Genomic DNA, 15968 nt, shown 5'->3' on the forward strand with positions numbered 1-15968 from the left:
TCATTTCACTGAAATATTTTTTTCCCCCAGTGAGTATCTCCTGACTGTAAAAACCCATCCTCCATTTTGGGTGAAAACACATTTTCCTGCCAAGAGTGGCCTCTCCGGATGTTTTTTTTTTAAGCATGAAAGACAAGAATGAATGAACACTAATTATACTCAGCATGAGATGATGCATGTCCTGATTCAACAAGGTCACGCGTCTTCTTTCTTGCCTAAGTGCGACGAAGGCACAATACGAGCATGTCAGCTCGACTTCTACTTTTATCTTCTAAGAGGAGGCACAGTACAGTCTAATCTTATCGTGACAATAAACCTTTTCAACATGACGTCACATGTTCTTGTCACAAATCTCAAGGGATCTCTGAATTCACTACTGGTATTAAAAAGAAATACTTCAGAGCTTTTTGCCCAGTAAAACACGAATAAGTGCACACCAAGAGCCTCTACAGACTTGGAAAGGCTTCGAGGGCCTGGAACGGTAATGTTCCACAATCCATTGGTAGCACAACATGGAAGCATTGCAATGAAAGTGTAAGACGAGATGAGCTTCTAATTCTTATAGCGACTTTCAAGCATGTATACTGAAAAAAAAATGGTGTGTTGAATGTACTCAATTTTATTTGATCTTGATCCAGATATCTTTTTGGGTAGACTTTGCATTTATTTTTTAAAAATGTCTACCAACCACTTGTTGAAATTAAATTTAATTGAACAAAATCTCATCTTTTGATTGATTATATATATATATATATATATATATATATATATATATATATATATATATATATATATATATATATATAAAACTTAAAAAATTAGACAGACACTTTCTACACTGAAAAATGTTTTTATTGAATTTATTCAATTTTATCAAGTGGTTGCATAAAATAAAATAATCTGGATCCAGATACATTTTTTCAGTACACATCTACTTATAATAAATGACTCGGAGACTACACATTTAGTTAAAAATGTATCTAGATCCAGATGATTTTGTTGAACCACTTGACCAAACGGAATAAATTCAACACACTTTTTTTCAGCGTAGAAAGTGTCTGCTTAATTTTTCATTATTTATTTCTTTATTATTTTTAATTTTTCTTTCAAACGACAAGCAGTATCACTTCAACGTTAATTTAATGATTCCTCTAACTCAGTGGTCCCCAAACTTTTTCCTGTGAGGGCCGCATAAGCTTTCGCTTCTGTGATGGGGGGGCCGGGGTCAGTCTGGAACAGAAAAAGGGTGACCGCAAGAGTACGGAAATGTAAAAATGGATTGTTTTCCAGAAACCCACACAAAATGAAGCCGCCTCTTGACAGATGAGACTGACAGACGTTTCTTTGCGCTGAAAGAAACAAAAACAAAAACATCGTTTGTCCACTTTGGTTTAAATACCCCGCATTCTATTTTTCTCTTACCGAACCTTTTCGCCATGATCCCGTTCTCTGAGAGAGGGGCCGGTTTCGGACTCGGGCTGAAAATGTGTTTAAAGCAATAAAAACTCAAAATGAGTGTCACACCTAAACAAAAGGGCTTATGCACACTAATTAATAGTTAATAATGAAAACGGTTCAGAACTAAGGAACATTTTATTGCAAAAGCCCAACTTTATGATCAAAGACAAATCCATATCGATGAAAAATAAATCAAAATACTCTGTGGTATTTTCAGGGGGCCGGACCAAATGCGGAGGCGGGCCGGATGCGGCCCGCGGGCCGTAGTTTGGGGACCGCTGCTCTAACTGCTTTTCAAGGTGAGTACATTCAACAGTGCAAAAAGACAACTAGGTAGCATGGATTGCGTTCCAAACCACCGCAGTGGACATTACTCATGCTTTTAAATGGCATTGGCACTGAGTCATGACTTTACAGGATCACTACTCTGCCAATATTCATGTGTGGGCAATACTTTTGTGATTTTCTTTTTCCATTTTTTCAACATTTTTGCATGAGTGGGCGTCAAAGATTTTACGTTCCAGAAAACTTGTCACTCTGATTTCACGAGAGGACAACCGGTGGCTCTTCCACAGGACATTTAACATGTCACAGAATCTATAAATGGAAGTTTTTTTTATGTTATCTATCCGCATGAAAGCTTTTAAAAACATTACACCATTTAATTGACTTTTGGAGGCTAACTGGCAGCCTGAGATTATTAGACAGCAGATTGCGCAAACTGTCAAAGCACTTTCACCAACGTGTTTAGAAAATGCTTTTTAGGTTCATGAGTCGTAAGTGAGCACATACAAACAAGCATTCACACTCACGTTCACAATTTTAGAGTCTTCATGTGCATTTCAGGGATGAGAGAGGCAATGAAAACCCATTCCAGATTCAAAACTCTCCGGGCTGTGCGACAAACGTGCAAACATCGTGATGCCGAACACAGAGCTAATGAAATATTTTTGCGACAATGTCTTGCAGCGATTATTCTCATTCCTCTCTTGTTGGCCATGTGAGATGGCAAAACATGAGTGTTAGGTTGGAGTGGAGAACAATGGAAATGAGGGAGGAAAACAAAAAAAAGTCAGACTGTAGTGGGAATCTCTCAAGCAAAATACTTCAGCGTCAAACAACAAAATACGTTTTGGAACTGAACAGTTAAAAACAGCTAAAAACCCCTTGATGCCATTTTGCTCAAATAACCTTTATTATCTTCAAGTATTTTGTACATCTCATTTAAACGGTATGTTGTTTTAGTCAGTTGTCCTTTTTCTCTACTTTGAGATGTAGAGATAACACCTTTCCGATCGCGCAAGTGTCTCGGAGCTGTCAAATCTATTGTACAACCCCAACAGACCCACGATGTGTTGTTACAAGTGATGGCCACTAGATGGCAGACGACATCAACATCATAACGTTCTCTGTACTGGTCATTGTAACTGTGGAACCACAAAGAGCAACAAGGAGAAAAGTCTGACTTAAATGGCTGTTAAGTGAAACAACAAGAGTGCCCCAAATAAAATCGTATGTCATTGTGTCATATCTCTCTCTCTCTCTCTCTCTCTCTCTCTCTCTCTCTCTCTCTCTCTTATGTGGAGTGGACTCCCTCCACCTGGCAGCATCACAGATAACAACAATGTCAACTGGGACAATGGATGCATTCAGGAGCGCATAACACACGGATATCTGGCCTTCGCTTTAGATAAAAGCACACCTTGCTGGATTTATGACCCAAAACCTGAAAAAAAGTAGCCTTTTTTTGTGTTGAGGTGGACTGAACCAACTTTATCCAAGCAATCTTGATAGCTGCAGTTAATTGCGTCATTGGACATTGGTATCTTTTTACTTTGTGATAGATGTTTGTACATTGGTGACCTTGCTTTCTGGTTTCCTTGAATTCATTTGGCTGCCTCTGCATATCATTTTGTGTCTCTCTGACTTTAACTTGCTGCATACGGTACCTGTATCTGCCGCCTTTTTCCTCACCTCACATTCACTGTAAGGTAACTCTGTGCCCCTCATGCAAAGTAGTGGTAGAACTGTGCCAATGTTTTATCAAGACAGGGACAGGGCCCACTTTTATCAGGGGCCCAAGTGCGTCACTGGGCCCCGTTTTACCTTTTCAATGTTGAATCCACTTGCCACGTTGCTCCACATGTTTCCAAGCTCCAACACACCAAAAACATGTGCAGTTAATTAACTATGAATTACTTTTGCTTGGTCTGCTTAGTTTAGCCTGTCCCTAGGTATGAGTGTAAGCGTAGATGGTTGTTCGTGTGTGTGTGCCCTGCGATTGGCTGGCAACTGGTTCAGGGTGTCCCCCACCTACTGCCCGAAGACAGCTGGGATAGGCTCCAGCACCCCCCGCGACCCTTGTGAAGATAAAGCGGATCGGAAAATGGATGAATGGATAATAATAATAAAAATAATATAATAGTTATATTTTGTAAGATTTATGTTTGAAGGGTAAGGTTCGAGAGGAATTTGGGGGGGGGGGGAATAGCTATAAATTACAGCGCATGTTAAATCCATATTGCGCAAGTTTTTATAGGCCAAGCTTAAAAACAGAAAATGAAAGTATCGGAAACACCTGATGTGGTCGAAAAAAAGTGAAGACATTTTTTCAATCAGCATAATAATACGTTTAAGGACACAGAATCTATCTCTAATTACAATTTGCTGTTAACTCATATTTTGCTTATTAAGAGTATCTCAGGTTAAAAAAAAAACAATAACGGCAATTGAGGGTGCATTCTAATGAAGACAGTGCATTCTGAGTGGTTATTTTTAGACCCCTTGACTAATGAGTTTGTTTTGGGAAAATAACATTGTGAAGCGTAATTGCTTTGAGGTTTCCAGAGGTCAAAAGTTGAACAAGTCTTGATGAGCTGCAGTAGCTTTAGTGTGCGGCAGGGGGCGCCAGAGATACGGACAGTCAAGTGGGAAGTAGACTCCACCGCTACGCGCACTCACTCTCGCACTCGACTTGGCGGATTGCACTTGTTCTCGTGCTCGTAGTAGCCAACCGCACAGTTGAAGGTTGGAGCAAGGCGCAACCAACGACGAGGCGGAACGTTGCACACACCCACACACACGCGGGGCTGCGGAGCTTGTCGTCGCCGTCAAAGTGTTCGTTCGGCGTCGGCGGGGCCAGCGTGCCATGTCCGCCGTGACATGAGAGGAAGCTTTCTCCTGCACAACTGCACGCGTCGCTCCCGTCCTGGCTTCTTGTGGAGTTACCTGAGCAAACGAGTCGCAGGTGTGTGAGTGTGGTGGACAAGTTTGAAGAGGCTCCCTTGCTTGCTGGATGTGGCGCCATGGAGATGCACTCAAGACTGCGAGCCTTGATGATTATCTGGTGGATTGTTCAAGGTAAGATGAGTAATTAGAAGACGGAGCTTCTCGTCTATTTTGCACGTAAACTGTGGCTGAACCCAAGGTCAAATGATTGCTGTGATCTAAATTGCGCTATTCAAAATCACATTGTTCATACTCCCACGGGGGACTAACTCGGTTTTACTATTCACAATGTAATGCCGCAACTTTCAATGAGTGGAATATAAAAATTCAAATAATTCCAAGTTCACTTTACAAAGGTCCATAACAATGAACAAATTGCTGTTAATCGATTCAAATGTATTAAATTTCCCTGATTGTAAATGACAAACCAACATACACTATAAAACAAATCTGCTTAAAGTGGACTATGAATTTAAAATTTAATGACAAATTTACATCACGAAGTATAATATCATTCACTGAACAGTTAGAAGCTACAAATTCACATGATTATAGAAATTTACATGAAATAATACACTACTACAATTTGATTAGATTTTTATGTTAATCTTAAATTACATAAACAATTTACAATTTTTATATACATAATTTTAATAATTTACATATATATATATATATATATATATATATATATATATATATATGAAACCATTATTTCAAATCAATTTGACAAATTTACAATTCAAATTCATTGCTAATTAGGTGCACAATCAGTTGAATCACAATATAAATGATACATAATACACAAAGATATAATTTGCAATTCAAAAAAATTGTGAATAGAAAAAAAATAAAACATACAATAAAATTTTACCCTAATATCAATGAAGTAATAATAATAAATTCATTGAATATGAATTAAAAACTACAATGAGTCGACAATTCGTTCTGACTCCTGACTCAAGTTCAAGTCAACTTTATTGTCAAATGTGCTCTGTGCAACATACAGCACAGATGAAACATCTTTCCTCTCAACCACAGGAGAGAGAGAGAGGAGCCGCTGCGGGTGCCCGCGCCGCCATCAATAAAACAGTTAACATAAAATGACAAAATAATACAATACAACACAACACATAAGACAGACAGTCACAAACCACTTTTCTGAGTATGCTTTGTTGTTTGAAGCAGTTATAGATGAAATGTCTTTATTTGAAAGGATCAGGCATCAGTCTCCAGCTGGAGTTTATCATTATGTTGTAGGCGACCCTATTTTGGGCCGTGACCCTCAGTTTGGGGAACCTTAATCTAGAAATGATTCCATTGGAAGTTCTTTCAGGATAAATTGTCAAATATCAAAGTTGTTTCAGTCCAAAACCTGGATTTTCTCTTTTTTAACTAGATGATCTAATGCAGGGGTGTCAAACTCATTTCACATGGTGGGCCACATACGGCCTCGGTAGATGTCAAGTGGGCCGGACCATTAAAATGATACCATACTTTGCTATAAATAACCAAAACAATATGTCTTTCCTTTGTGTTGGTATAAAGAAGCACAAGAACATTAGGAAAATGTTGAAATTTAATGAACATATCTTTTACAAAACATTTCATGAAGCACCTTACATTTCCTTTGACAAATGTGCAATTTACTTTACATACATGCATTGCAACTGATCCCACTGATTGTACAAACTTTAACAAGTAATTGGTATTGAAAAATATAGTAATGCACTTTAAGATTAAACGAGATTTATAAAGAAAGGAAGTTTTAAACCATTTACACGTGCATATAAAATCTAAATGTAATCCCTGCCTACACCTTACAAACTAAGGAGAGTGCTATTAAATGTGTAAATGTGAGAATGCTATTGATAGCGTCTGCTGTCATGGGTCTGTCTCAGTGATGGACTGAGGCTGCTGTTGTCTTCTTCTCTGATCAAAACAGTGTCCACTTGCGGATACTCAATGAATTGCACCTTATTAAAAATATTAATTCTGTGTCTTTAATGCATTTTTTTCACTTTTAAATTATCCTGCGGGCCTGATTGAACCTCCTTGCGGGCCGGTTCCGGCCCGCGGGTCGTATGATTGACACCCCTGATCTAATGTATGGTGTGCATGTCTCTTCAAAGGGAGAAATAGTTTCCAGTTTTTGTTAGATGCATCTACTTTCTCTGGCAGTTTAAAGGTGCACTTCCATGTTTTGGAAAGCCAAATGCAGGAACAAGCGTGCTGACAAGTCATAAAATATGTCTTAAAAAAAAAATGTATTGCTCTGTATTCCACTGTGGTTGTGCCGCTTGTGTTTTGAACCGAGGGGAGTCCTGCTTTTAAGCACACAGCAGAGGAGCGCTTCTTCATCTTGAGAGGGCATAATGTTGTCTTGGCACGCTTGAACGCTCCAAAAATGAATTTCCACGATGTCGAACGATGTTGCTTTATCGTCCCCGGTGAGCTCTGGAATGACATAAAAGCAGAGATTTACCTGGGAAAAAAAAGAAGCAGACATGCTCACATGATGACTTATTTATTTATTCAGGGAGGGCACACAGGCGGACAATAATTGCATTGATTTGATCTGATGAGGTCGTACCTTGGTGTTAATCGTGGCTGCTTTAAAAGTTCATATTTAGCAGAGCAACGTGATATTGTGTCACCAAGCGAATGCAAGCGTTTGCACACATTAAATATGATTAATTTCCCCCTCTTTCTCCAAAGCGGCTCATACTGTGTATAATTCAGACGCTTTTCGGAGAAGCCCCGAAGGCTCCTCAAACTTGTGTGAGTCAAGTGAGCACTGCATCATTTTTGCTTTGCACTCTTGTTGAACATTTGGATTTAGTGAAGCGCTATCCGTGGATAGGACAACTGCGTGACATGAGTACACACCGCCTTCACTGGAGATGCGGATAGTCCGGTCCGTCAACGTTGGGACATGGACAATTCTCATCTTTTTGCCTGTATACGCTACCACAAGATGTGCTTTCACTGCAGCCTTTCAGTTTTAATTTGAAGGTGTTTAGATCCATATCAAGTGAACGCTGTAAGACTTACAAGTGTACTGTATGCCTCGCACAAAGTAATGGGGCAAATTAACAATAGTAAAACTATAAATTCATGTTTTAGTACTTTGTAGTCAATTACAGTCTGAAGTCTGGAATGCATATAGGCAGCACCACATGTGATGCTTTGCCAGGCTTCACCCACAACTGTCTTCAGTTTCTACAGCTTTGTTGTCAGCAAGATCAATTGGATTCAGGTCAGGTGATGGACTTGGCCATTGAATGACGTTCCACTTCTTTGCCTTAAAAAAAAATAATAAATAAAATAATAATAATAATTCAGGTCATTGTCCATCTGCACTGTGAAGCGCCATTCAGTGTGTTCTGAAGTATTTGGCTGAATATGATCTCAGAATTCATTGTGCTGCTTTTGTCAGCAGTCACATTATGAAATACAAAGGAACCATTGGCAGCCATGCATGCAAACCTGGCCAGTTGCCCCATTACTTTTGGTCCCTTTGAAAGTTTGAGGCATGCAAACTGTTGGAATTCCTATATCATGTATCTCATTCGGATGTAAGTAACCTCAAATCAAAAACTGAACATCTCCACTTAAAACTCATTTTCGTTGTCTTGTATCAGAACCATTGTGCTGGTTTTTAGAGCCTAAACGATGAGAATTATGCCTCAATATTTCCGGACCTGATTGGGAGTCTCCCAGAATAACAAGAGCTGAACGCAAGCTAATGCTCTGCTTCTTTCACAATCTTTACATGAGTGCCCTGACTAAACTCTCCACCCACAACATTTGGTACACCTGCAGTACAATAAAATGTAGCAAGAAATTACTGTCAAACTCATTTAAGCTCTGTGATATCACCGAGCATTACGTTGGAACATGCAATGGAACAGAATGTTCTAACTTCCTCATGTGAAATACATTAATTCATTCCAAACCTTTATTAAAGGGTGACTTTGCAGTTTTCCAACCGCTCACAAAAACAAACAAACAAACAAACAAACAAACAAACAAACAAACCAAAAAAAACAGACGGACAAAAAATATTGTGGTTTCACGGGATCGCATTATTGCGATTACAGCGTCAATATGTATTATTTTGAAACATAAACAACTTTTTTCGATTGGAGAGCGCGATAGGAACATGTTGAAAACAAGTGAATTTTGTTGAATGAAAGCAAAATGTAGTACAAGTACTTATCGTATTTCCTAGAAAATGATGAGCAACTTGTCTGCTTTTCTCCACTTGTGTGAAGCAATGTCAGAGCTGAAATGAACTGATGTTGGCTATGCTAGCTAGCTAGCTATCTGCCAAGGTAGTGAGTCTATTGTGTTTATTGAACTGAAGTTGGCCATGCTAGTTAGCTAGCTATCTGCCAAGGTAGCGAGTCTATTGTGTTTATGACACCAATGATAGACGCGCTAACTCTCATAGTTGGGTTGTATTTCAAGATAGCATTCGGGTAATACAGTATATTAACGCTACCTTGAATTTGTTGATGAGTGATGTTTGGCACTGTGTAAGGGACGACTCTTTGAAAGCACGTTTTTGTGAGTGTAGCTTTCCTCGACCAAGCCGCTGTACCTGAAACATTCTAAACAATTCATTTAACAAAACGTTCATTGCTACAGTTGTATTTGCAATGGTACATTTAAACAATTATGAAGTGAACTTCTGGATATCATGCAGATACTCCTAAAAATCCCTCGTTTGTCGCCAATGCTTGAAGCAGAGAATGAAGAAAAGCTGTGCAATCTCGGCAAACCCCCAGCTCTGATGATGGAAAGCAGCTTTCACGTTACATGATGCATTTCGTTTTCACACTCAAGAAGCTGATCCTGCTCGACAGCAACTTTACGAATCCAAAATACTGACACCCGTAGCTAATTAGCCTACAAAATAAATCTTGTAATACTCTGCCGTCGTCATGGTCCCACTGATGAACTCGAAACGGGGTGCAGAGATTTTTTTTTTTTAGATGTTTTACAACCATTAACACCTTTGATTATGGCCGTCTATATGCCAGCTATGTCACATGACTGATAGCTCAAAGTGGGGCAAGGACGGTGACAAGGTGACTCTCGCCTCCAGTCTGAATGTAGCGTTAGCTCAATTTTCCCATTACCGCCTCTGAGCAGCACCGTTCTTTTTTGGCCACTGCTATCAAGACGTTGACGTGTCCTCAGCTAAGCTGCTCCGCTGTGGCGTAAACCTCGTGTTTTTCCGGCCAGCGGAACCGCATCACATCGTCACTGAGCTCTGAGGGTCAACTCATCTCATCATGTAGGGCTTCATTAGCTAAAGTAGAAATTAGGCCAGCGTGGGAACAAACCGTATTTCCCATCATTGTTTCCATTTGGGCACAAGCTCAATCCGAAGTGCTTGAGAAAAGTGAAAGAAAAGTAATAATCAAAATTAAATCAGAATATTTTGATTTGGAAGCAACAGTAAACAATAAAGGTTTCAGGCCACATTTATAGAGAGTTTGACTCAATATTCAGAAAATGTTTCCACAGTTGAGGTAGAAACAGAATGCTGTTTTACTCGCTTTAGTTCTGGTTTCAGAAACACTCAATCGGCTTTCACCCAATGAACTGAGGGCTCCGTAAGTCTCATAGGGAAGTATAAGGTCTTGAATATGTTCGGTCCAAGACCGTTTCAATTTGTCGACCAACTGTCAGACTTAAATACCAATTTTTTGAGTCACAGAAAGTCTGGTTAAAGAATTTCATATCGTCGTGATGTGGTCCAATCCAAGCGGCAGCATTCTGGGCCAGTTTCAGCTGTCAGATTGATTATTCCATTATATTTGTTTTTTTTCTTTTTTTGAATAAAACCTATTTACGATCGTGCAGTCTCCTGAAAATTAATGTATGAACCAGCTTTTCTGTGTCTCCTTTTGAAAGTGGAGCGATAGTGGTCTGACGTAAGATCTAACGTTTTAAGAGTGTTATGGTGACAAGTGAATATACTAACTGCACTACCACGATGTGTTAAAACGTATTTTATTTTTTGTAGGTTTGTTTTGCTTCTTAAAACAGTAAACTACAGTGGTGCCTTGAGATACAAGTGACGCGCCTTTGTATTTTTTTGTGATATAAGCCATCATTTGGCATATACTGTCGTGGTGGCAGTGAGCTCAATTCAACTCATTTCATAAGTAGCACTTTGGCAAAGAGTGACCAATTCATCAAAACAGAGGCTTTAAACTGTTTACTGCCACTACCACTTTAAGTTTACTGTCAAACTAAGCATAAAACAAAGAAAAGTATGTATTTAAACCAACCAAAGAACGCTGCCTTAAGAATGCCACGCGAGCTTAACATATAATGGATCAAGCAATTGCCATGGTAACAGTTAGTGTCGATAGTTATGGTTTTAGATAACAACCCCTCAAGTCAGTGATATTTAACTATGAACCTTTAAAATATTTACAAGCCTGTTTTCCATGACCATACAGGTCATGTGGGGATTTATATAATTTGTTACCGGCAACCTTTTTCTCCCCCCACCTATGCAGTCTAATAGCTCGCAGTAAGTGCCATTTTAAATGTAACGCGATGCCCATTATTCTTCCCTGTCACCGACACAATCTCGTGCAGAGACGATAGTGCCATGTTGTACATCTTCACTGTCACTTTTTTTGAGCCCAGTCCGTCTTGGTGAATTACCCCCCTGACGCCATGCATGACTGCATTTGTTAGGCTGACACACTGACAAATACCTTAGTGTGGGTGTTCCACGAGGCCGTCTAATTGACCACACACACACACACAGACCCCTGCAGAGGTTAGAGATTTGCTGATTGCAGGCAGGAAATGCAAATAACTCTCAAATGTAAAAGTAGACCAGATCAGTTGGTAACCTTACAAGTCGTACAATTTGGAATTCACCCAGTTCAATTCCATCATCATGCTTGATGATAAATCAGACGTCTGCAAAAGTCATGAAACTTAAACTCAGTGAAAGTGTAAACTAGGATTTGTGTGTTTAAATTTTTATTTGGCTTGTTTGTATGTGTGTGTGTTCTTTTTGTTTGTTTGTTTGTTTGTTGTTTTTGAGACACCATCGTAGAGGTGCACCAGTGATGGCAGATACCAAAGAGGTCCCATTTCAGCCTCTCATCAGCCTTAACTAAGATAAGATAAGATAAGATATCCTTTATTTGTCCCACACTGGGGAAATTTACAGCCTTCAGCAGCAAGATTGTGGGTACATATATGTAAAGCGACCATGGGCTGCTGTGCAAATGGTTCACATGGGAATATTTTAGTTCCAGGAAGCACAAGCAACCAAGAACTCTTACTAGAATTCTAAGGTGGAAAGGAAAGGTGCTATCTTACAACATGCTAGAATGAATTGTGTATTATCAGTTCCATACAAAAACAATACTTTTACCAAGCAGATGCTAAAAGAAATAGGCTAATAGCAATTAGCTAAAATTGTAAGAGCTAGCATGGAAATGACCAGAGAGGTTTCTTTAATTGGTCAGTACGGTTCCAGTAGATTCTATCATCGGTTAAATGGTTAACTGCTCAACCTATTTACAACCAAGAAAAGCAGCAGGGTTCTGACATTAAGCCTTTATGAGTGCGCCATGTGACATGTTATGGTCGCCCTGCCAGAACCGGCACCGACCTTGTAAATTCATGATATAATACGGCAACTTTCAGTGATTATTTCACAATTACTGTCTTTATGCTGTATTATTTAAGCTTGTAAAAAATATTACTTTTGTGTAGTTACTTATTTCCATCTTCAGCAACCTAATTGAAGAGTTAACATTTAACCTTTTCTGGCCTGGAATCTTGTTGAAGCCATTCTATATTGAAGAATTTAACCTGACACACACACACACACACACACACACACACACACACACACACACACACACACACACACAAAAAAAAACCTGATGATCAAAAGATCAATGACGATTGAGCAATTGAAGTTGATAAAGCTCAGAACATTCGATGTTAAACATTAAAAAAAAATGAGAACGTTCATTTATGAAAGTTGCGCTTGCCCGGTCGGGTCAGCGTCAGTAATTTTCAGTTGGCCTGACACTGTCATGTACTGTAGTGGTCCTGGGCCATCGTGCCACTGATAATGTAGTCATACCACATTTTGTGAGCTCTCCGTAAACGGTTTGAAGATGGCGAATTTATTCACGTTACATTGCTCTGCATGTTTTGAAATGAGAAAAATTGGGCAGACAACCAGCTTCCACCACTTTGTATTTTTATTTCCGTGCACAGCATATCTTCTGTGTATGGAAACATCCTTGTTAGGATTTAGTGACGGCAGCAATTGTGGAAGCAGAGAGGTGTTTATTGGCCATCATGTGACCTTAAGAAGGTGGTCAAAACAGGAAGTGTGATGGGTATTAGCAGTGACGCGGCGCAGCTTGTCGTTTAAACGGCATTTGAAGAAGCGCATTTTTGAAAAAGACTTTGTCACTGTCTGCTGGCTCACTTCTGCTCTGTGCTTACAAATATAATACGATTACATTTTGGCCGTAAACATTGGATTCGATGCCCATTAGGTTGTGCATGCACGCTCCATCCCTCCTCCCAACCTTCTCGCCACCACCGCTGTCGCCGTTGACTCGGAGGCGAATGTGACTCAAACCGCCGCCATCATTATATTCACACACCAATCAGCATTTTGCGATCGCGAATCGCTCGCTTTGATGTTCGCTACAGTACACCGCATTATCCGTTTTGCCATCCACGGCCCACACGTTATCTAACTGGCCTACAATGCTAATCAGCCAAGAGAATCTTGAGCGAGCGTGGGGCCACCAAAGCGAAATATACGAAGGAAGAAAATGAAGGGGTGGCATCACGTGCGCACATCATCACCGTCGCACTTTCCTTCCCTGAGAGAACTTGCATTGAATGTACGCGTTCCTTCACAATTTTAGTTGTGAAAAAAAAACCTAAATGACCTATGATACTATTTTCTCCTGTTGCATTTTTGATGGGAATGTTCAGCCCTTCACTAGACCAATTGCCACTCTCCCGAACAACCAATCAGAGGGTCCATCCATCCATTTTCTATGATGTTAATGTGAAATAGTTGCTGCAGCGAGGGTTACTTATTGATAATTCATTATTATGTGTATGGCTGTAGAGCAGAACTCCTCAATGAATCATTAAAGATGTCCGTTTTTAGGAAAATCTCTCAGGCCGAGGTCCAGAATATCATACGTTTTAGAATGCATTAGAGTTCTTAACCAACTAGCCTGTTCTGCTTCTGTTGTTTGCCCTCCTGGCACACATCCATTTGCTCCACTCGAAATTGATTGTCTGACTAACTAACGTGGAAGGATCTCGAATGCACCCAATTGGTACTATCCTGTGTGCTTACATTTACCCATGTAATAAGCATAAAAGATACCAAAAAGTTCCACAGGTTAAAATAAGACCACTGTGAACGCTCTAAAAGTTGCGCGGGTAAAAAACAAAACAAAACATCACGTTAAACCCTCTAAAAGTTGCCCGAAAGCATCTCATAAAATCCACAAACGGCTGCGCAAGTAAAAGGTTAGAATAGGACCAGACAATAAAAGTTGTGCAAGATAAAAATACGACAAAAAATGTCAACAGTGGCTCAGTTGCCCCCGAAAATACCCTAGCTGTTACGCAGGTCAAAATAAAACTACTTTACCATCTCCCAAATTGCAAAAGTAAAAATAAAACTCCCGTAAAACCATAATACGACAAATGTTGGCTTTCTCAATAGAACAAGGCTGACTTTGATGGAGAAATATTCATGTAACTGCATGTTTGTCATTGTGGTTGTTGTTTGCAACGGTGCACAACTGCGCTGAATCGCACTGGGAGCTATTAGTGATATTTTGGTCATCTTATGTAGTTGTTCTCGGTATGGTGGCCGAAGCGCAGGCGCTTTCTGCCGATTGTCATGCAGTCGGCTGAGGCGTGATCATTGCCTTCATTTGTGCACCGCCGGCCGCAAAATTCAGCGTCTTTGCCTGATTTTATTGTTGACAGAACTATGATGCCGAGAAAATCAGCTGATGATGCTGACGCTATTGGTCGAAAATGATCATTTGGTTTCATCACGTGACTTTGTGCGGGTTTGAGCGGCAGCGTTCTGATCTTATTGTTGACGTCATCCGCTGACATTCAGCTCATTCAGTTGTCTCGAGTGCCTGACCAATTAATCGACCAGTGTCATCGTCAGCTGAAGTTTAAGCGTAGTTTTTCATGAAACGTTAAATCCTGTTCATAGGCGTGGGCGTGCATGACTGACAGAATGCTCCCTTTTTTGACTAATTAAATTTTAAAGGCCATCATGCCGAAGTCCTTTTTGCTTATTATTATTATTATTATTATTATTGTTATGTTACTTATGTACTCCTTCCACCCACTCACGTGAAAAATGTTCTATGTTGTAAAGTTAAGAAATACTGGACAAAATATTGTCAATATTTTCGCCTGCAACTCATAACTACTTTGTTGTTTGTTCAAAACCAAAAATCTGTTGTTTAAAAAAATAAAATAAATAAATCAGCTGATTAATAGGTCATGTGAATTTTCTGGTGTGGGGAGTGTGGGGGGGGGGGCAAACCTCAAAATTGGCTTCACCCTAACAAAACTCAATCATTTACAGTATGTTCACCTGAAAAAAATCTTTTTAGATTTTGTGGACAAGAAATTTGTAGTATAAGCTAGTTGTGCTCCTGCAACGGCGAGGTGGAGGCTAAAAATGGAAAACACAACAATGAACAGTAAGTACGGTGGAAACTGAGCATTACTTCTTGTGCCACGTGACGACACATTCTATTGGATGTGTACCTAAAGTCACGGTAAAACACGTGTGTATTTTACAGGTAGATCTGTTGTAAAATGAAACTCAAACATCGAGACGACATCACACAATTGTTTGAATGGATCGCATTCAAACAATTCGACAACAATTGTGCATGTTTTCCTATTTCCAACCACTCTTTCTCTCTGTCTCTCTCTCGCGCATGCACGCACGGGCAGTGACGGTAATTGGCAATCATTAGTAAAGCTCCAGACCACGTCCTCCATGACAGTCCGCATCTCTTTTACTCCTACTTGCTCGCTGACATGTAAAGTCTTTTGATTTATTTATTTTTTTTCGTGCGTGTGCGTGCGTGCGTGCGTGTGCGTGTGTGTGTGTGTGTGTGTGTGTGTGTGTGTGTGTGTGTTAGATGAGTCAGTTGAGGTGGGGGAGGGGGGGGGGACACGTCTTCATATGACGAATG

The 15968-nt window shown here is 39.8% G+C and overlaps 1 protein-coding gene across 2 annotated transcripts in view; it reads left to right on the forward strand.

Annotated features, from left to right (window-relative positions):
• esamb (endothelial cell adhesion molecule b) overlaps positions 1–15968 on the forward strand; it is a 94851-nt gene that overhangs the window by 32163 nt on the left and 46720 nt on the right. The window contains exon 1 of one of the 2 annotated variants that reach the window (XM_019874263.1): positions 4361–4818. The exons of the other annotated variant lie outside the window; for it this stretch is intronic. Coding sequence (XP_019729822.1) covers positions 4764–4818 — 55 coding nt within the window. The 5' untranslated portion in view covers positions 4361–4763. Of the gene's footprint in view, positions 1–4360; positions 4819–15968 lie in introns of those variants that run through there. 2 annotated transcript variants of the gene reach the window in all.

This window comes from Hippocampus comes, unplaced genomic scaffold, assembly GCF_001891065.2.
Source record: "Hippocampus comes isolate QL1 unplaced genomic scaffold, H_comes_QL1_v1.1 scaffold125, whole genome shotgun sequence".
Taxonomy (NCBI): domain Eukaryota; kingdom Metazoa; phylum Chordata; class Actinopteri; order Syngnathiformes; family Syngnathidae; genus Hippocampus; species Hippocampus comes.